The sequence below is a fragment of the Phoca vitulina genome, unplaced genomic scaffold, assembly GCF_004348235.1.
Source record: "Phoca vitulina isolate PV1807 unplaced genomic scaffold, GSC_HSeal_1.0 scaffold14, whole genome shotgun sequence".
In the NCBI taxonomy this organism is placed as follows: domain Eukaryota; kingdom Metazoa; phylum Chordata; class Mammalia; order Carnivora; family Phocidae; genus Phoca; species Phoca vitulina.
Window position 1 is genome coordinate 1574060 of NW_022589717.1, and position 23481 is coordinate 1597540.

General features: G+C 40.8%; 1 protein-coding gene across 1 annotated transcript in view; it reads right to left on the reverse strand.

Moving 5' to 3' along the window:
* Window positions 1–23481, reverse strand: part of TRPC3 (transient receptor potential cation channel subfamily C member 3) — a 72790-nt gene that overhangs the window by 43625 nt on the left and 5684 nt on the right. The window contains exons 2-3 of the mRNA XM_032412765.1: window positions 9161–9932; window positions 1911–2099 (exon numbers count right to left, since the gene is read on the reverse strand). Of these exons, the coding sequence (XP_032268656.1) occupies window positions 1911–2099; window positions 9161–9932 (961 nt within the window). The remainder of the gene's footprint in view (window positions 1–1910; window positions 2100–9160; window positions 9933–23481) is intronic.

A 23481-nucleotide genomic window follows, 5' to 3' on the forward strand; every position in this document is an offset into this window, starting at 1 on the left:
GATTTCACTCCTATGTGGAATTTAAGAAACAAAACAAACAAGCAAAGGGAAAAAAAGAGAGAGGGATAGGCAAACCAAGAAACAGACTCTGAACTATAGAGAACACACTGATGGTTACCAGGGGGGAGGAAGGGGGAAATAGAGGATGGGGATTAAGGAGGCACTTGTGATGAGCACCGGGGGTTATATGGAAGTGTTGAATCACTATATTGTACACCTGAAACTAACATTACACTGTATGTCAACTGGAATTAAAAAATAAAAACTTAAATAAAAAAAAGAATGCTCTGAGAGGAAGGCAGTTGAGCCAATTTATTTTTAAACGATGATTCCTTGAAAAGTTATTTTACATCAGTATTTACTAAGAATCTTCACATTTGCCTGTCTTACTAAGTTGAGGGGAGATCTGTGATTAATAGTTGGCTAAAACCTTGTGAATACTATATGTGAAAGTTCTCTAGATTGTGGCAGAATTTTTGGGGGGGTGCACGCGAGTACACGTGCACGCACACAAGGAGAGAAGAGGAAAGAGAGGAAGTTTCCCTCATGCTCACTTGCTGCTAGAGTGCCTACACTTGCCTCCGTTCCACGGGCCAGGGGCATATGCGCAGGTCTCCGTTCTGGGCCCGGTTCTGAGGAAGCTTTCTGGAGGCACGACTTAGGTGTGCTTGTTCCCCCCCCCCCTCCTAATGATTTTGTGAGTCTCCTCAGATCCCTTACTAAATTCCTTTCTGCCTAAAATGGCTGTAGTCTATTACTGAGGACTGGAGCCAACACAATGAACGTGAAATCTGTGTTTGAGGACTAAAAGCTGAACTTGTTTGAGAGTCAACATTTTGAGAATGAATTTTCATAACGTAGAAATGTTATCAGCTAGTACATGTTGAACAATCACCATGTACTAGACCTGTGCTAATTACTTTACATGTATTAGCTCTTATAATCTTATAAACAACTGAAAAAGCAGTTTGTGGTCCTTACTTCACTAACTGAGCAGACAGAGGCTTGGCCTGGTTGGGTGACTTGCCCGTGGCCACACAGGGAACATGTGGTTAACTCAGGACTTGAAACCCTGCAAGCTGGCTCCCTGCCCTCTTAAGCACCATGCAGGGAGGAGAGAAAATTCAGCTCTACAGAGAGTAACCAGTTCATGAAACTAGATCTGTTCCTGAAAACAGCTTACTTCTTGGTGACTTATCATTTCCTCTTAGAATACAAAAAAATATCAGTTATCTAACATATAAACGCTGCTAGGTTGTAGTTAACAGATTTTTATTATAGTAAAACATCATAACTACAGTTTTCAAGAATTATTTAAAAGCCCCATACAAGCAACAAATACATACACTTAACAGTTTATCTGCAATAAACAGAATAAAAAAGTAATCAAATTTTATTTCTGGTATCCACAGCTCTGTGACTTAGACATATTTAAGCTTGGCAAACCTCAGTTTCCTTTTTAGAGTAGAAATGTCATCATCTATTTTACCTATTTTATAGGTGAAATGGATAATCACATAGGCTTGTCACAAGGATTAATACGACAGTTGTAACAGTGATTTACAAAAATGTATACAAGTAACAGTTTATTTTTAACTGCATTGTAATGAGCAGTTCACAAAGTTCTTTTGCATATCTTAATCCACTGAAATCGTATTCTCTGAGATAGATAAGAGATATTATCCTCCTTTTACATGAGGAAACTGAAGTTTAAAGAAGTTTTATGATTTATCCAAGGTCTCACAGCACACAAGAAGTGGAAAGGATCGCAGAAGCTAGATATTTGACTCACAACTTTACCATATTTATCAATAACATCTTTATTATTTAAAAAATTTTCCTGGGATTATGGCATAGTTGATATTACATGTTTATTCCAATATGGCGCTGGATAAAAGTGGGCCACTCACCTTTTTTACTTCATATTTAATAGCAAGCTTGACACGGCTCAGTGAAGCTTTATGCCTGTGTAGCTCTAGGGGCTCTGCGGATTCCAGATCTCCATTCAGAATAGCTTCTACTTCTTCTGAGTCTCGGCAAAGATCCAACACACCCACTACAAAGTCTTTGCATTGCATGGAGAGCTTCCGATAGTCATTCTAAAAACAAGAGGTTTAAAGTTTAACTCAAGGAGTTTGCTTTAATTCAATGGAAAGTGTTTAGGGTTTTTGTGAATTACAAAAAGGGGTCCCTTCTTCTGGGTAGAAGCTGCTGTTCCTACATGGATGCAAGGCTTGCTGAGTTAGACCCAAGCAGGATTTGCCCACACTCACAATCTCAGCGGGTACCTTCTGCAAACCGCCCACCCATAGGATACAGCTCTGAAAATGGTATGCACATTTGTTACTGGCTTGTATTAAGAGATGTTGGATAAATGCTAATGCTGACAGACCAAAAGGATCAAAAAGAGCGGCATCTCTCTTATATAAACAAGAGTTTCCTTAAAGCCAAAACAAAACCATTTCTGTAGTGAAAATTGGTTTAAATGGTAATTTTTCTAAAGTGGCGATCTGACATAGAAGATTGACTATACATGAAAATAACTTGTTCAGTTTCTACTCTGCCTTGCCTTGTTGGAGACGTAGCTTCTCAAAGTGTAGTCCTATAGCCAGCAGCATCAACAGCACCTGGACGTGTACTGGAAGTGTGTTCTCAGACCCCATTTCAGTTGTTCCTATCTAGAAACTGAAGAGAGGGCTCAACAATCTATGTAAACACACCCTCCATGTGTTTGTGATACACATGTATGTTTGAGAATGACTGGTTTCTAGTGAATGTAAAGAAATGGACAGGTACCAACAGAGAGAGGAGGTATTTTTCCTTGTTTGTCTGAAGGTTATCATGTCCTGCAGAACTGGAAGGAGAGAAATGTCTGATTATATGTAATTGAATTCTCAGGGGTTGCAGAGTATCAATACCTGAGAGAAAATTTCCAGGCCAGTGGAACTAACACCTTGCTAAAAATAATCTGTGAATCTTTAATTTCATTAGCATATTTATATAGTGCCATGGACTGGGATAAGGAAGTCACTTGGCAACATTCCCTGTTACCTTCTGAATGGAGTTCTATTTCTAGCACTTTGGTTCCAGTTAAGGTATCAATGACCATCTGTTGGGAAAGTATCTTACTTTCAGAAACCCCACTTCTACTTCTATGGCTTTCACTAAAATTTTAGCCCATTAAGAAGGTTAACTGGGGGACTCCTGGGTGGCTCAGTCAGTTAAGCGTCTGCCTTCGGTCAGGTCATGATCCCAGGGTCCTGGGATCGAGGCAGCATCAGGCTCCCTGCTCAGTGGGGAGTCTGCTTCTCTCTTTCCCTCTGCCTGCCATTCCCCCTGCTTGTGCTCTCTCTCTGACAAATAAATAAATAAATAGTTAACCGATGATAGTCTAATTTGGCACACTTGAGGAAAATAGAGTTCCCCATTTCAATATGGCCTGAGATACTATACGTGTCTAATAACCAAGTAATACCTAGCACAGCAGAATTTCCAGGCTTCCAAAAATCCTACCTAAAAAAAAGAAAAAGACATGAAGGATTTGAATTTTTTCCTTTAAATAAATAATTGATATGATGGGCAAAAAATCACGTCACCAACTAAAATAAAGAAGAGAGACTGTTTAAAAGCTACACAGACTAGAAAAGTTTCCATTTCAGATATCAGAAATTCAGATAAGAAACAGTTACAGTTAATCCTTTTCCCCTCATAAGAGAATAGATAAAATGAATAAAAACTTCAGTCTTTGGTTTCCATTCAAGTTGGTACCATGCAACTGATAAAATTAATAAAATGTTCAGTCCCTGGTTTCTAGGCAGTGTCAGTTAAATATCCATCTGCTTCCATTCCTGAGAGACTAATGAAATATTTTATTATAGCATCCAGAAGTATTAAATTCATGTCTGTTTCCATATAAAGCTCTCCTTTTAATACAATTTTTTTAGACGAAATTTCCTCATGTTACTCCTCAGTTCAGACTGTTCTATAAGATTTGATGTAACACAGGATGACCATTTCTCCATTGATCAGAAAAAAGAGGGACTATTTCAATGTTTGAAGAAAACAGTAGCCACCTCTGCAGTAACATCTCAGTATAACTCATTGCTTCAAAAAAATCATAATCAGTAAATTGTCTTAAAGAAAGCTGTGTGGTTTGTTCACATCCACAGAAACATCAATCAAGAAACAAAAACTGGTAGTTATACAAGTTGCAAAAACAACACTTTGTCTTCATAACACTGTAAGCATTTCCTGCTGGAAGAATTCTGTTGCCTAAGTGCAGAAAATAATCAGTGCTGGAGATAATGGCAATTTCTTTTATTGCGGGCATGGGATGTTGCTTTATCAACAGATACGGAGCTCCCAGGGAAAGACGGAGGGCCCCAGCTAAAGACAGCCTTTTCTCAGTTGCAAAAGGAACTACCTGAAGTCTGCATTGCACCATGAGGTGACTAGAGTAGTTCTACCATGAGGTCCTGCCTAATGTTACTCAATGACTTGGACCATTTGTCTGGTCTGCATTTTTTAGTAATTTTCTCTTAATTTAGTTTTGCTTAATCATCTTCATCATGCCACTCTTCTAATACCATGGCTCTCCACAAAGTTACCAGAAGGATCTGTGACCTTCTTTTTAGATGAAGGAACTCAAAAGCCCGAAGACCTGCTCAAGCCAAGGGAAGAACAAGGATGCCTGGTCCTCATCACAACCTGTCTACTTATTTTAATGTTTGTGGTTTAATCATCATTCTAATCCCTTTTTATCTTTAAGAGAAAAGTTGGAATTCAACTCTAAGGAGGCTTGGTTTGGTCAGATCCTTTCCCTAATAACAAAAGAAGCAGGATAGTATAGTGGTTAAAAGCTTAAATCTTGCCATTTGCAATGAGGTGGATGGAACTATAGGGTATTATGCTAAGCGAAATAAGTCAATCAGAGAAAGACATGTATCATATGATCTCACTGATATGAGGAATTCTTAATCTCAGGAAACAAACTGAGGGTTGCTGCAGTGGTGGGGGGTGGGAGGGATGGGGTGGCTGGGTGATAGACGTTGGGGAAGGTATGTGCTATGGTGAGCGCTGTGAATTGTGTAAGACTGTTGAATCACAGACCTGTACCTCTGAAACAAATAATACATTATATATTAAAAAAAAGAAAAGAAGATAGTAGGAAGGGAAAAATGAAGGGGGGGAAACCGGAGGGGGAGATGAACCATGAGAGACTGTGGACTCTGAGAAACAAACTGAGGGTTCTAGAGGGGAGGGAGGTGGGTGGGTTAGCCTGGTGATGGGTATTAAAGAGGGCACATATTGAATGGAGCACTGGGTGTTATACGCAAACAATGAATCATGGAACACTACATCAAAAACTAATGATGTAATGTGTGGTGATTAACATAACATAATAAAATTAAATTAAAAAAAAAAAAAAAACAAAAGCTTAAATCTGAAGCCAGACTTCCTGGGTTCAAACACTGCTTCTACCACCTACTAGCTGTATGATCCGGTGGAATTTACTTTTAGCCTTTCTGATGAGAATAAGCCTACCTAATGTTGCTGCTATGAGGATTATATGCTTATGGCATGCTTCATGCACAACAAGTACTATAGAAATACCGTGATGTTATTGGGTACAGCGCGTTAGATAGAATATCTAGTCCTGGGACCCAAGACACCTAAATCTAGGCTTAGCAGATGGGTCCTTGGCTAATAGGCTTTGTTTTCTCATTTGTAAAATAAGAGGTCTGTACAGCTAGAGGACTCCTAGAATATCTTCCTGCTTTATAAAATGCCATCTTGCTTTTGGATTATATTTCTTTACCTCTTCCTCACAGCCCTACTGTGATGTAAGTTAAAATTGCTTTTCTAATTTAAAGAGAGGAAAACTGAGGCATAGGGGAGGAAAATACCTTCTTTATTCAAAAAAAAAAAAAAGTGCATCATTGACTCAGAATTAAGAAACTTCACTTTGCATTCTCACAGTTTAATAAATGACTAGCTTTCTTACCAATGACATTCGGAAGATTAGACCTAGAGTCCATCCTGTCCAATATTCTGTTTCTCAGAATAGCTTCAGACATCATTTGCACATCCAAACTATTTCTTTAATAACCTGTCACCAAGCTGTCCTCCATTAATTTATCTAAATCTATATCCTAGAATGTTCAACCTTTTGCGGTAATGACCTTCATATGTTTTCGGCACCATGCCTCCTGTATTCTTCAAAGAACTCTGAAAACTGCGCATTGCCTGAGAACCTTCTCGGATGCACCTAAGTGATGGCAATTTGAGGGGTGAGACGATAATCTTACAGGCCATTGATAAGATAAAATAGGTACAGGTGTCTAAAAGGGGGGAAATCACCTCTTTTTCACTAGGAACACATTAGTTTTTCATTTCAAGGCTAGTATTTTGAGGGCATGGTCTCTATGGAAAGAATATAGTGAACACACGGAATAGGGCAAATTAGGTTACCTGGTTGCCTCAGAAATGAGCTTCACTCCCACTGCCCTTTCCGAGCTCAGAGTCTCTGGGTCTGTGTCCTGAAAGCACTATTTTCTCTGTCTGTCTCAAGCCCTGACAGTTGGACAGGAGCATAGGACAAGAGGGCAAAGAGATGAAAGGAAGGCAGATATGGAAAGGAATAATAAGGACAGGCAAGAAACAGGAAAGAAAAGAAACAGTCAGGGGAGAGAGACTTGTCCTTAGAGACTGTAAATCCTGAAGAACCATCTGTATTCTGGCTCAGAGAGGGTTATGCTACACAAGTGCTTTCCGTGCAGTTTAGAAAAAGGAACTGTGAAATTTAGATGATTTTTGCATATCCTTAGATACTTGGTAGCTTCCTGGACTCCCTCTTAAATTCAGTTGTGTTTTCTTCTCTTTTTGCCTCTTGTAATATTTTCCAACATTTGAAAGGTTATCAGAGGTGACTCTTCAAGTCAGGGTAAAGGAGGTTCTAAGTATTACCAATACAGATTTAGCCAGCTTCAGGGGAAAACTATGAATAACAAATTTTTAAACTATCGCTTCACTGAGATGACTTCTCTGGGCAGGATTGCAAACGTCACCATCTTTTATAAATTATTAAAGCATAATATGAGAAAATATTCCCTTTTGTAGAATCTCTTTTACAGATTTTCAATATATTATCAAGCAAAATGGAAAAAACAAGGCTTGAATGACATTTGAAATAGTGGCAAATACATTTAGAATTATATTTTTTATTACTATGTCAAAATAATGATATTCAGAACTATTTTACCTCAATGCTTTTCTATTCTCTCTAAACAGAATTTGAAGTTTTCAATTTGCTCTGAGTTCTGTCTAAAAATAAATAAATAAATAAATAATTCCTTTTGAGTCCAAGGAAATACATCTTTTCATATATCACATAATGAATCTCTTCAAAGAGAGTAACTATAAGGTGATATTTATTTTTTCTTTGTATTTTTCCACATTTTTACAGTAAATATGTGTAGCTTTTATATCAGAAAAAATTTTAATGGAATAACAAAATTATACTAAGGCCAGATCTCTACCAGGACAAGATGAGGGTTGATGAATATCTAGGGAAAGGGAAACAAAAAACATGCAAAACTTTCCTGCCATTTTTTAAATGATATTTTTTAAAAAGACCATTTTTCTAGAGCAGGTTTAGGTTCACAGTAAAATTAAGAGGAAGGTACATGAATTTCCATATATGCCCTGCCCCAAAACGTACACAGCTTCTATCATCAACATCTCTCACCAGAGTGGTACATTTTTTACAACTGATGGACCTTCACTGACATATCATAATCATCCAAAGTCCATAGTTCACATTAGGGTTCTCTCTTGGTGTTGTAAATTCTATGGGTTTGGATAAATGTATGACATGTAGCCATCATCATAGTATCATACAGAATATTTTCACTGCCCTAAAAATCCTCTGTGCTCCACTGATTTATTCCTCCCTCTCCACTCACTCCTAGCAACACTGATCTTGTTACTGTCTCCATAGTTTTGCATTTCCCAGAATGTCAGATAGTTGGAATCATATAGTATGTACCCTTTTCAGATTGGCTTCTTTCACTTAGTAATATGCATGTAAGGTTCCTCCATGTCTTTTCATGGCTTAATAGCTCTTTTCTTTGTTTCATACCATTTTCTTGCAACCCCTTAACCTGAATTATATTGCTAGTTGCATTTGCGCAAATCTCACTTAAGTATGAAAAACTGTAATAAGATCTGAAAGACCGAATAATCACTCTTTCTGTGATCTGACACCACAACACTAAAAATTGGATTAACTCAGCATCCAGAAAATAATTTAAGGAATTGATGTCTACAATAATCTTAAGTGGACAATAGGAGACAAGAACCTGCTGAAAAACAGTTTGACTTTCACCAGAACCATGAATCTCCTTTTGCCCCAGATTTAAAGGTAGAACCATCCAAAATACATAGGAGGATGTAGCAACCGAATAAAAGAAAAAAAATGTTCTGTCACTAATGTATTATTTTTGTAAAAAATAATATTGCTTAAAAAACAATAATACTGCTTGACTGGAAATGATGTTCAGAAAAAAAGTTCCTCCATTAAAACAAAATAATTTGTTATCCTTGTATTTCTGGGTTGACCCAATGTCTATGGCTCACCACTCTGAATATACATTTGTGGATTTCAGGGAGAGGCATTTTTGTCATATTAATAAAATGACTTTAATTGTATTTCATATTAGTCTTTTGACTTTCTATCTAAAGGGATATACAGATGTTTGGGTCAATAAACAGCAAAACTAAATACTCTTCTGTGTTGTGTGCCACATACCACTAACTACAGAAGAGGAAGAAGAATTTGGGAGGCAAAAAGTCACATCAAATCCCTCCTTTAAACAAATGGTGGGGGGGGGGGGGGGGAAGTCTTGCGTTCTACTTAATGCTCATCCCCACAGAACAGCACCATAACTATAGCTCTCTAATCCAGTATATACCCAGCCCCAAAGCGAATTTATCACAGCACCATGCTGAGAGGGGGAAATCATTTCTGAACATTTCCAGTATCTGGTGATTTTAAATCCGCTGGGCAAAACTGATTACAGAGCAAACTCTGAAAGGCACCAGGCGGCAGTAGGAAAGTGGATGAGCGTGCAGGGTATCCGGGGTGGAGCGCGGAGCTTACCTTGAACTCCTTCTCTATGTTGGCCAGCTTGGCCAGCTCGTTGCTGAGCTCCAGGGCGGTGAGCACCGGGTCCTCGCTAGACAAGGACAGGTACGCCGGGCTGGCCAGCCCCTTGTAGGCATTGATCCTCGAGCGTGAGTGGCTGAAAGAGTCGTGCCTCTGCTTCTCCATGCAGTCTCCGCACTTGCAGAAATAGTCGTGTGGCCGCTCGATCCTGGCGCCCTTCATCAGCAGCATGTGTACCACCTCGTACTTCTGGCAGTGCGCCGCCAGGATGATGGGCGTGATGTCGGGCGAGAAGCGCGTGCCGTCCTCGTCGTAGGCGTAGAAGTCGTCGTCCTGCAGCTCCTGCTCACAGGGGCTCAGGGTCAGGCGCTTGCTGGCCGCGAAGCCGGGGTGGTTGAGGATGGCTTCCACGATGCGCACGTAGCCCTTGCTGATGGCAAGGAGCAGGGCGTCGCCGATTCGCGCCAGGTTCTCCTTCTTAAGCAACAGCTCTGTCACCTCCAGGTGCTCGTTGCCCACGGCCAGCTGCAGCGCGTTCTGGCCCATGTAGTCCACGCAGTTGACGTTCAGCGTCTTGGACTCCTCCAGCATCTTGCGCACCACAGGGATGTTGCCATACTCCGCAGCGTCGAGGAAGCGCTCCTCCTCGGCGGTGAGGCTAGTGCCCCGGTCATTGAACATGAAAGCCGGGCCCCGGACCGCCTGGCGCCGGCCCTTCTCCCGCATCACCGTCTTGCGCCTCAGAGATGGGCTTTCCTCCATGGACCTAATCAGCAACAATGAAAAACAACTGTAGACTATTAGGGCGTATTGCTTCCTCCCACAGATCCAGCCCTTTCCAAGTACACAGCACCTACAGCAGACCTGTGGCCCACGGGCAGCTGGGTCAGTTGCTAAACAACGCACCTGAAATTTACACCTGTACCTAATACCGGCTGCTTGAACCCAGACAGAACAAGGGTTCCTGTTCAAAAGAAAATGGCATTTGGAAGAAATCATAATATAAACAACGTCTAGACATCCATGCTTCCCTTGTGGCCCTGGTATAGATGGAACTCACTGGACCTTGTATAAATAAGCATACTAGTCTTAAAAGTCTTGAAAATAGAGGTCTAGCAGGTTCTTGGCACCAAAGCACTAGGATTTAAGGCCAAAGAAAGCAAATTTTTCAAGAATTAGACCAGAAGAATCCTCTCAAATCATTGCATATTTTTAACTAAATAAAATAACTGACGGGGGGGGGAAGCCTAAGATTTAGGTCAAGGATCTTTCAGGATCTTACCTTTGTTATCTTTTCCTCTTAAGGGTATCTTGCCTCCCCCCGCCCCCCAAAAAACCCAACTTACTTGCTTGAAAATAACTGTAACTTTGTAATAAGAATTGTTTAATTACCAATATTATATAATTGTCTCTTTGAAGTAAAAGGATATAGTATGATTTATGGTTGAAAAGTCACTACTATTGGGCCGCCTGGGTGGCTCAGTCAGTTAAGCCTCTGACTCTTGATTTCGGCTCAGGTCATGATCTCAGGGTTGTGAGATCAAGCCCAGAGCCCTACATCCGGCTCCACACTGGGCGAGGAGCCTGCTTAAGATTCTCTCTCTCCCTTTCTCTCTCTCACCCTCTGCCCCCCCCCCCCCCCCCCCCCTCTCTAAAAAAAAAAAAAAAATCACTACTATTATTTTATGAATAAAGCAACTGGACACTAATTGTATATCCAGAACAACGTACCTAATACCAACCACATTCATTGAGATTTAGCTGCATTATGAAAGTGATGTCATTAATTGATGTGTACAGTGATTCAGGTTCACATTTTAATTGATGGTGAGTAAATTCATTTCTTTGGACTTCCTCACCCCAGATGTAAAATGGAAATTTACAAAGTGCTCCAGAGTTTCCTCATGAGCACATGAACAAAAAGCTTTTTTAGAAGTTCTGAGTCTTTGAAAAATGATGCTAAATAAACAACATAATTTTTAACACTGTGATTACTTTTTTTAACATTGTGATTACTTTTACTATTTAAACGGCTGTTATTATAAATACAAATCTGCATCTTTACCCTTAGCCAGTTCTAACATTCTTGCTGACTTCAATGCTTAAGATAAGCTCCTTTAAAATATCTGTGATTTTTGTTTTGTGTATGAGCTGCAACCAAAAATACCAGATAAAGCTCTTTTTACATTACCGACCTCTGAAGCAAATAATAGTGACAAGTTAAAAGTGAATGCTGGGGGAGAAAAATGCTTTCCTTCTATGATATATATTCCAGAAATATTTTCCACCATTGATAAAACAATATTCACAGAGTCAGGGGCTGAAAACTATGCTAGAGAAGACACTGTCCTTCTCCCTGGGGGTCTGGGAGCAGAAGTCAGAGGCAGTTACCAGCCCCCACTCAATTCTCACCTCTGTTGACCTCAAACCAAGAGAGGAGTACAGAAGGCACTAGCAGAGGTTTCTCACATGGAGACCAAGGGAACATGGCCAGGCAAACCTGGGTCGTCAGAGGTGGTAACCAAAGAGGTCCGGAGAGGCATGTTAACTCCAAGGGCGACAGTGCTAGACTGGCACCCAATCCTAACTGCTCAACTAGTGTCAGGTGATCAACTTTTTAAAATTAAATAAATATAGCATTTATATGTATATACAACTTTATATACATACATATGTACACACATGTATGCACACACATACATATGTGTTTGTAGCAATTTCCAGAAAGCAACACAAGAGGCTTTTAATTGTAGTTATACCTGGGCTCTGAGCAGTAGAACTGAGGAGCCAGAGGAAAAGGGAGATTTCTGCTCTTCACTTATACCCTTTTGCACATTTTGATTACTTTTAACCACAGTTTGAATATTTTTATTAAAAATAAAATTCATCATGGATGCCTGGGTGGCTCAGTCGTTAAGCGTCTGCCTTTGGCTCGGGTCATGATCCCAGGGTCGTGGGATGGAGCCCCGTGTCGGGCTCCGTGCAAAGCGAGGATCCTGCTTCTCCTTCTCCCTCTGCCCCTCCCCCCTGCTTGTGCACGCTTTCACTCTCAAATAAATAAATAAAATCTTTTAAAAAGTAAAAATAAATAAAATAAAATTCATATTTTAATGTCTATAAATTTTAATCCCTTAGTTGACAAAAATTTTTAAATATAGGTGCTTATTGGCAATGATTACATTATAATCTTTCTGAAGCTAAATAAATGCCCTATCAGTGGAGTATGGATGTAGGTTGTGTAGGGTAGCATGTAGAGTGAGGTGTGTGGGGGAGACAAGGAGGTGTAAGGGTGGGTCGGGGTTGGGGTGTGTTGTGTGTGTATATATGTGTGTGTCTGTATGTGTTGGTATGAGGATGCTTTTTAGGTGGACAAGAACTGGGAAATAGCAGGGGTGCCTGGGTGGCTCAGTCATTAAGCGTCTGCCTTCAGCTCAGGTCATGGTCTCAGGGTCCTGGGATTGAGCACTGCGTCTAGCTCCCTGCTCAGTGGGAAGCCTGCTTCTCCCTCTCCCACTCCCCCTGCTTATGTTCCCTCTCACACTGTCTCTCTCTGTCAAATAAATAAAATCCTTTAAAAAAAAAAAAGAACTGGGAAATAGCATTCACTGGACTGCATAGAAGAGAACTTTGTTTCAAGACCAAACTCTATGACAGGGCTTTAAACAAATCTGGTAAATACTGCACTGTGGTAGGTGAGTATCTTTTGTTACTCCTAATGGTACTGACTTTTTTGGGTTAATATTTTTACTATGAAGCTACAAACTGGAACTCTTCAAATGGCTAGAATTTCCATATGGCATAAAAGATGAATTTTATGCTTCCCAGTGATAATATATTGACATTTTCTATAACTCCAGAAGGTATCTGCAGAGTATATATGTCTGAAGAATTCCAATCTATACTCAGATACATTATCTTTGTGGAAATAAACTCATTATTAAAGTGTCACATCTTAATGGAAAGGGCTCTTTATCTAATGATTGCTATCTACAACAAAAATCACTTATAAAAACCCCACCTTTTCTCCCCAAAGAGTGTGATTTGAAAATACCGGAATATGATTTTTTAATGAATTTTTCTTTGCATTTCTTAAAATTTAAATTTTTTTTCTTAGTATCTCTTCCTCTTTCAGAACTAATATCTCCATATTGTGTATTTGAGCTGAAATGTGGGATTTTAGTACTACACAACACATGTCACATGAGTCATTTTGATTTTGTCTTTAAAAGATTCTAACACTGAGTTAAGTGTGAAGTCAATTTCTGAATTAGAACAAATTATACAGCTATTTCAAAATAAAAGAGCTGATCTAATGGATCTTCATGGTGAATCTATGTAGGAAGTGCCTTTAAAAAAAAAAAAAAACAACTTGCCTTACAGTATTAGGTAAAACAACCTTCATTAATCTGGAATGATAGGATGGTATGAGTCACATTGAATTCAACTTGTCCACAATTCATAAACATGGCGCCAAGCTTAGCTGGTCTTGACAGTGCATCTCCGCTAGCATGAGAAATAAGGAAGGAATGAGGGTGAAAGGGAGAGGATGCCTCGCTTTAGTAATATTAACACTAAAATCATTTTGCCAGACATTTTTTTACCTTCAGATCCCCATCCAGTGGGTTGACTCATTCAGCACTACAAGGGTCCATTGCACAGGGCCTTCTTTCTTATAAGGGCATTGGAGTACCACTGACCTAAACCAGCTGCTCAAAAGTCCTCTTGCAAGCTCAGGCTGATATGGATGCCTGGTAATATCTGTCTGCTGTGGACTGAACTGTGTCCCCCCACAAATCCATATGTTTAAGCCCTAACTCCCAATGTGATGGCATCTGGGAATGAGCCTTTGAGAGGTTAGGAGGCAATTATGATTAGATGAGGTTATGAGGGTAGAGCCCTCATGATGGGATCAGTGCCCTTGTAAGAAGAAACAGTAGAGAGTTCTCATGTTCTTTCCCTCCCTCTCTCTCCCCCCACCTCAAGCCCCCACCCCACCCCCACTCCACGAGGTGAAGACCCAGCAAAAAAGAGCCACCTGCAAGCCAGGAAGAGAGAGCTCTCACTAGAACCTGACCATACTGGCACCATGATTTCAGACTTCTGACCTCCAGGACTGTGAGGAAAAAACACTTCTGTTGTTTAAGCCAGTCTGTGGTATTTTGTCGACAGCCCAAGCTGAGTAAGACAGTGACCATACATCTTAAGAAAAAAAAAATGCATGCTATATGAAACAAACTTTGGATTCTTGGTACTTCTCCAAACAAAAGCAGATAAAAAGTTCTTTCTGAGAAATATTTTGGTGTACCCAAAGGCAACCCTTTGCTCCACTGCATTCAGAGGTAAAAATACAAGTAACACTCCTCAGTCTTCATAACTTTGACATAAACTCATCTGACTTCTAACACTGTTTCTCTAAATGTGACAAGAGGACCACCTGCCTCAAGATCACTTGGAGTGCCTATTAAAATGCAGATTTCTGGGACCCATTTTAGATGAACTAAATCAGAATCTCTCAGGGGTGGGGCTATGGAATATGTATTTTATTTTTTAAAAAAGATTTTATTTACTTATTTGAGAGAGAGCGTGAGAGAGAGCATGAGAGAGAGAGGGAGCGCACAGGCAGAGGGGAGGGGCAGAGAGAGAAGCAGCTCCCTGAGGAGCAAGGAGCCTGATGCAGGGCTCATCCCAGGCCCCTGGGATCATGACCTGAGCTGAAGGCAGACTCTTAACCAACTGAACCACCCAGGTGCCCAGGAATATATATTTTAAATGAACATCCTTTGAAATTCCCAAGCACACTAAAGGTTGGGAACCTCCAGCATAAAAACAATGGGATTATCCTGAATCAATGACCCCAGACTATGAGGCCCTTAAACACCTGTCATACTGGCCCTGACGAAAGTCAAGTTGAAATAACATGTGTGAGCACTGCAGCCTAAGGGACAAACAGCCATATGTTTGTTTAGGTTCCCTGTGTTTTTATTAACATTTAAAATTTGAACTTCAGGAAGCTGAACTTCAGCAAGTCACCTGAATCACAGTAAATAAGAAGCGTACAAAATGCCTTCACCAGTGACTTGTTAATGTCACGCCCTTGCTTTTATCAAGGATTGATATTTTTAAAAGGTTACTATGTCGTCTTCAAAATTGCATTTAAAGGGTTAAGAGGTTGTCATATCCATATCCATTGCACCTTTTATGAGGATGCAAGTGCTAAAGTTATCATAGAATTGTGTATTAATAGGCCTCTCTCTCCAGATAAGTTTGCTTCATTTAATCTAATAATATATAAACTATATAACCCTTGCCTTTTTTTTTTTTTTTTTTTTTGGCCCAGGAAATCTAGCAATTTAGCTTAGATCTAAAAGTGTTCAGTTACCATCATTATTCTACCCCAGATTTCTGGTACATTCTTTTCCCTCCTCCTAAATGATTTCTCACATAGATTTAAAATCAATTATCATATATTCCACATGTTCTAAACCTATTTTATGGTTACATGAATTTTTTTTAAAGAAATACAGTATTAATAAATATCCCCTCACATGTGCACATATTCCTGGATGGTCAGGTAATTCTTTATTTCTCATTATCCAGTGACCCATAGGGAGTAAGTACTCAATAACTATTTGTTCTTTTGAGCTCCCAAATCTCTTCCCATGTCCTGTCCTCCCCCTTGACCTCAGATCCTACATGTACACCTATTGTTCTCTGGTCACTCTAAAATGTCCCAACTCACCCTCTCTCTTAACAAGCACCCCTTCCTTATTCAGATTAAGCAATTTCTTTATTTTATTTTATTTAGATTTTATCTATTTGACACACACACAGACACAGAGCAAAAGCAGGGGGTGCCGCAGGCAGGGTGAGGGGGAGAAGCAGGCTTCCCGCTGAGCAGGGAGCCCAACGTGGGACTGGATCCCAGGACCCTGGGATCATGACCTGAGCCAAAGGCAGATGCTTAACCGACTGAGCCACCCAGGCGCCCCCAGATGAAGCAATTTCAAGGTCATCTATGACTCACCGTCTTGACGCTGTCAGTCTTAAAGTTCTGAAGCTTCTCCTTTGGAATGTTTCGTGTACTGGACCCTCCCTTCCAATTCTCATTGCCAGCACCGTCTTCCAGATCTTTAACCAATCATAGCTGGATTATTAGACCAGCAGAGATGGCATGAAGGAAGGCTACTAAACTTTACTCAGCACTGGCATATAGGTATGTTTTTTAAGCACTATCATATTTAATTCCTATTTAGTTATGAAGCAGGTATTATTTCCCTTTTAGATAAGAAAACTGAGATTAAAAAACCTGCCCACTGGGCGCCTGGGTGGCTCAGTTGTTAAGCGACTGCCTTCGGCTCAGGTCATGATCCTGGAGTCCCGGGATCGAGTCCCACATCGGACTCCCTGCTCGGCAGGGAGTCTGCTTCTCCCTCTGACCCTCTCATGCTCTCTCTGTCTCATTCTCTCTCTCAAATAAATAAATAAAATCTTTAAAAAAAAAAAAAAAAAAAAAAACCTGCCCACTGTAACACATATAGCTAAATGCAGATCTGGGCTTCAACTTGGGGTCTCTCTGTTTGACTCCAGATTCTTTCCAGTGCCACAGGCTACTCCTAATTTTCCTCCTTGCATGCCATAGCCATCCCCAGCACCTTGCTCTTCTTAAATTCTGCTTTTACTGTCATGCTTCTCTTAAATAACAACAACAAACAAACTAGAATTCTCTGGTTGACTTTCAAGGATGCTGCCCAGCCAACCTTGTTTTCCTTGTTCTTCAGATTCATTTTTCACTGTCTTATAAACATATTATCCTGCTTACTTCTATACTGTCAAGGATATTCCTATACTGTCAAGGGTATTTTTGGAAAAAGTAGTAAGGTGCTTTTCTCTTTTGTCTTTCCAAATACAGTATCTTTGCCCTGGTTGACTCAGGACACCTTGCTGCGGGGGTAGCAGGAGGGGGGGGGACGGTCACGAGTCACTGGTGAAGGCATTTTGCAGGCTTCTTATTTACTGTGATTCAGGTGACTTGCTGAAGTTCAGCTTCCTGAAGTTCAAATTTTAAATGTTAATAAAACACAGGGAACCTAAACAAATATATGGATGTTTGTCCCTTAGGCTGCAGTGCTCACACATGTTATTTCAACTTGACTTTCGTCAGGGCCAGTATGACAGGTGTTTAAGGGCCTCATAGTCTGGGGTCATTGATTCAGGATAATCCCATTGTTTTTATGCTGGAGGTTCCCAACCTTTAGTGTGCTTGGGAATTTCAAAGGATGTTCATTTAAAATATATATTCCTGGGCACCTGGGTGGTTCAGTTGGTTAAGAGTCTGCCTTCAGCTCAGGTCATGATCCCAGGGGCCTGGGATGAGCCCTGCATCAGGCTCCTTGCTCCTGCATCAGTGGTTAGTTAGAGTTAGGTGGGTGTGTTTAGGGGAGAAGTAGAGAAGACAAATTTTAGAGGAGTGCAAAGAGAAAGAGCAAGGTAATTTTCAGCTTTTTGTAGGAAAAAATGGGATTTTGCAAGCAAAATTTAGGAAAAAGAGAAATTGTCTTGAGGAAAGATTTGCTCAGTTCCTTCATTTCTCTAATTAGTTCTGAAGGAACCTGATCATAGAATGTTCTCATCGTGCAGACAAGACAGCTTTTGACAGCAAGGCCATGATGCTTCCTGTCTTAACAGAAGAAAGAAAAAATAAAAGGGAAGTAAAAATTAAGATGTGGATCCAAGAAAGTGAGGAACCACTGAGGGCAAGAGATCTGGGACAGCCCAGCCCGGTTAAGTAGGGAATGGTGTGGGCTTTGTCAAGCCACCCTAAGTTCCCATGTGGTGTGGACCCTGTGCTGAGAGCCAGAGACCCTGCACCCTGACTAGGGACACCACTGGTGCTGTAAGCTGGGTTAGAGCCCTGGAGCTCCTGGGGGTTGAGCTCAAACCATATAAGCCAAGGAGCATGTCTGGGTTATAACAAAGGCAAGTCAGCCAAGATCGAGTTATTTTCACTGACAAGCAGCACCCAAGTAGACAATGAACATCGCCCAGAGACCAGAAGAATCAGAGGACAACAACTCTTTCTTTCCTCCAGGGGACACATAAGCTCCCTTCCTCCAGTGCCCAGATGCTGCAGAGGACAGTGGGGGCGGGGGGGAGGGGAGGGCTTTCTGAGAGCCTGAGCTATTTTATCCAAGTGAGAGGCTATTTATTAAAAGGAAAATTTACTTTATAACATCAGACTAGGATCAATGAAACTGGCTTCACAGCATCTCCCCAGGGTGCCCTGAACTAGAGGTGTATACATGAACCATAAGGAGACTACGACCCCTTGAAGAGATTGGAGGGAAGAATCAGCAAGCAAAAATGCCTTAGATATGAGCTCAAGGCACAAGGAGACACTGTCCTAGTTGACCTATTCCCTGCAATAATGTAGGGCAAGTCTTCCCTCCTATTAACTCACATAACTGCTTAACTGCTTAATTAACTTAATTGCTTGATTGATTGTTTAATTCACTTGTGGGATGAGAATAAGTGTCTGTTTAGCAAACAAACAAAAAAAAAACCCCAAATTTAAAAAACGAATTTAAACCACAGAATGGACATTTGGTTTATTTTTTTTCTCTCCTGGTCAGCAGGTGGGAGGCTCAAGAGAAAGACCTATTACAGGCAGATTACAGGAGCAACACGTTGCTGCTCATCTAAGTTGTTCTGGTTTCTTGACCCTGCTACACCTGCCTCTGGGATGTTCCTTTTGTTCCCATCCCTGGGCCTACCATTATTTCTGCCCCATTGATACTAAGTCTATAGACAAAGAGATTCAGTCAGAATGGTAAGTCACTTCCTTAAGGTCATTAAAGGATAAAGAATTAGAAGAAGAGAGCTCAGAGGTCCTCTCCCAGGCTCTCTACCATGCTGTCTCTGGGGAATAAGAAAAAAATGAATAAAGGTTGCAAATCAAAATAATGTTATTAAAAATGTATGCTTAGCTTATGTTTTGGAACATTTGGGTTCTAGAAAGAACAGCTTCAAAAACTGCTCTTTGGATTGAATCACAATCTCTTTAGCACTCAGCAACAAATGAGCATTATTAAAGAAGTCAAATCCTTTATTGAAATGAAGAATTAGCCAACTACTCAATTCATGTAGCAAGCTGGCAAACAGAGTAATAACACCATCAATGTGAGCCAAAGCAATGAGAATAACACCCAAGTTGTTTTGACGAAGCTGTTCACCCCCCTGAAGAAAGTGAATGTGCCAACCGGCCAGGACCCAGTCTGTCATTCTGTGAAGGGCAGGAAGAGCAGAAGGAGCCACAGAAGAGAAGTCGTGCGAAAAAGCACAGAGGAGGGGGGAAAAGCATTGGAGAGCAACGGCCATGTTACAGTGTCCGGGGTGGTGATAACTGGAAGTGATGATAAGGGTGGGAAGCAGCAGGCACTGACGGAGGACAAGGAAGCAGAGATGAGAAGTCAAGAAGTAGACAAACCTCAGAGCCCCCTGGCAAGCAGGCAGCTGTCAGTCAGCGTGGCTGCCTCTGGAGACACCTGACATCTACACCACATGGCTTTCGTGTGAGTGGGCTCACAGGGAGGCCGGGTGTCTCACAAACAGCCTCAATGGAGTCATCAAAAACACATGTTTTGAAAATCTCTTAATATATGTATTTGGAGACGGGAAGAAGTGGAGTGGGGGACACTCTGAACTTCAGTATATCCCCTAAGGGCATCAGTATGGAAGACTAGAGGAAGGCAGCCCAATCTCTTCAACTGTTTGAACAGGGTACAGGGCTACAGGGAATCCCATGTCCCACACCGCCTAGTGCTGAGCTCACACCTCCTGACACCACAAACAGCTCAATAACACATTGTCTCAGTAGCAACCAAACCAACAAGATAAGGAGCTCCATTTAAGAAACAGGAAAGCAGGGGCGCCTGGGTGGCTCAGTCATTCGTTAAGCGTCTGCCTTTGGCTCAGGTCATGATCCCAGGGTCCTGGGATCGAGCCCCGCATCGGGCTCCCTGCTCAGCGGGAAGCCTGCTTGTCCCTCTCCCGCTCCCCCTGCTTGTGTTCCCTCTCTTGCTGTGTCTCTCTCTGTCAAATACATAAATAAAATCTTTATAAAAAAAAAACAAAAAAAAACAGGAAAGCATAGCTTTCATTTCTAAAGATTCTCATCCCACCAAAAAAAAAAAAAAAAAAAAAAATTAATAGGTAGAGATTCCAGCACTTACAAGTCTGGAGAGAGATCTGGGTCTCCACAGTAATTAATTTCCTGACAGTTTCTGTTAGCCTGTGCTATATTCAGAATCCTCTAGGTATGAGTTTAATAAATCTATTAGACAATGCTAATTTGGGTATATACCCTAATCGCCAAGTCAGAGAAAAGAGGCTGTTGTATATTTAAGGAGGAAAGCTCCGGTCTTCTCCCTTCATCACTTTCTTTGTCATCCCTCTCATGAAAGCTCTTTGCCAGACCCCTCAGCAGCCACAACCAGAAAAGCAAAAAGGCCACTTAACAATGTGTTCCTTCCTCCACTGGGAGCAGAGGTGAAGACCCCTAATCATTGCCTGTATGACATGATAATACTTCTTAAACGCATGTACTTTCTAGAACTTAGATGTTTCTGCTTTCAGGAACTGTATTTTGTGTATAACTCGGTTAAACTGACTGTTGCATTGCTTTCTTTTTTAAAAAAATATTTTATTTATTTAACACAGAGAGAGAGAGCACAAGCAGGGGGAGTAAGAGAGGAAGAAGCAGGTTCCCCACTGAGCAGGGAGCCGGATGAGGGACTCAATCCCAGGACCCTGGGATCATGACCTGAGCTGAAGGCAGATGCTTAACTGACTGAGCCACCCAGGTGCCCCTGCATTGCTTTCAATTGTCTGCTTTTATGCTTGGCTCTTCAAAGATAATGTAACATCCTTAATAGCAGAGACCGCCTCCCTTTATCTCTATACACCTGGCTTTCAGTACATGGCTGATGCATATCTATCTGTTGGAGCCATGCTTGCACAGACGCATGAGTGCTTAAACCACAAGACTGAAGACCCAGAGATCAGACAATTTTCCCCTCCAGATTAAAGAAAACTTTTGGTCACATATGATAATGTGTGGAAGTAGAGGTGGAGGGGAATTAGAATAATTCTTCTATAAAAGTCATGAATAATATAAATTAATAATCAGAAGTTAAAGTAATGTAAACAATTATTCTTCTTTCAAAGCAGATTTCTGCTTAATCACATTTAATTCTTAGTTACACCACAAAAAGTATCTGATGAATTCCACATCTCTTGATTTTGATATTAAAGTGACGTTTGGGGGCGCCTGGGTGGCTCAGTCATTAGGCGTCTGCCTTCAGCTCCGGTCATGATCCCAGGGTCCTGGGATCGAGCCCCACATTGGGCTCTCTGCTCAGCGGGAAGCCTGTTTCTCCCTCTCCCACTCCCCCTGCTTGTGTTCCCTCTCTCGCTGTGTCTTTATTTATTTGACAAATAAAAAAAAAACTTTAGATAAAAAAAAGTGACGTTTATCAGGATAATATGGGGATAAATCGGGGTGCCTGGGAGGCTCAGTTTGTTAAGCGACTGCCTTCGGCTCAGGTCATGATCCTGGAGTCCCGGGATTGAGTCCTGCGTCGGGATCCCTGCTCAACAGGGAGTCTCCTTCTCCCTCTGAACCTCCCCATCTCAAGCTCTCTCTCTCTCAAATAAATGAATAAAATCTTTAAAAAAAATATGGGGATAAATCTTAGAATTAATAAGCTCTAATAATGAAGCTTATCTTCAAAAATAAACTCTTTCACAATACTTTCTAAAACTAATGTTTATTATTTCAGGAATATTAAGTGACAATGAAATTAGAAGTCAAATATGAATTCAATCTGTAACTGAACAAGAATTGAGATAAACTCAATAATAGGGGGAGACAAACCATGAGAGATGATGGACTCTGAAAAACAAACTGAGGGTTCTAGAGGGGAGGGGGTGTGGGGGGATGGGTTAGCCTGGTGATGGGCATTAAAGAGGGCATGTTCTGCATGGAGCACTGGGTGTTATACACAAACAATGAATCACGGAACACTACATCAAAAACTAATGATGTAATGTATGGTGATTAACATAACAATAAAAAAATTTTTAAAAATGAACCACAAAGAAAAAAAAAATAAACTCAATAATAAAATCAAAAACTTCTACTGACCCAAGAGAAATTCATATTTGGCTACTTAAATATATTAGATGATATTATATATATATTAATATTTTATATAATATACATAAAAACTTATTTTATATATATATCCATATACACTTTTAATATTATTAGAAGCAAAGGGATCTGGTTTTCTATCACTATCATCTACATCCTAAGTCAAAAGTCTTAAGTTTTTAGATGCTTGCTCCTGTCTCGTCACCCTGCAACATACTTTTCAACAGAATCCATATGCATCAGGACTACTTGACAAAATATATTTAGAAATGCAAAACTGGTGTAGAATATTAGCATCATCATGCTCTTTCCTTAACAGGTCATATACTTGTGGACATTTAAATCTCATTTTTTAAAAGATCTAAGACCAAATCCGTACTGTCACCTATTATTTGACTACTGCAAAAGGAGGGAAGTTTACTTTTTAATAAGGGATTTCTTTTGACTAGGTAACTGTAGACAGACACCCCTGGCCTAGATGCTAAATTAAAGACAAAACACTGTAACAATCCTAATTATTCTCATAAAGTCACTGCTGAGCCCCTTATGCCAAGTGTGAAGTTGGTCACCCCATAGTTCACAACTCCAGATCTTCTATCTGGGGCCAGACTCCTATGTGCTCACCCTGCACAGGCCACTAATCAGGCTCTCCTGCCAGACTTATCCCGTGTGATGTTGAGGACAGGGTTGAAAAAGAAGACTGCTGGTCAAGATAAGAGCCTCCCTCCTCAGAAGACTGCTCAGCAGCCATTCACTGTTCCTTAAGCATGCTCCTTGAGGGGACAATCTCAATCCTGAGCCATGAAGTTTAAAGCATTCCTTCCTACCAAGAGCCTAGGAACCCAGTAAAAACAGGTTTCTTCATCCTGTTACATTTCCCATGGTGTTTTATTGCTTACTGTCAACTGGGGTAAGGGGGTTTATGGGATATTGTAGGCAAAGTCAAAGCTCAATGGTTAAGAATACTGGGGGGGGGGGAGAAGGAAAGAGAGGAAGGGCGAGAGAAAAAAAGAGAGAGAGAGAGAAGAGAGGACAGACATTTGCTATCCCAGGCCAGTAATGAAAAATCCCTAAAATTCTAACCCCATCATCAGATGATGCCCCA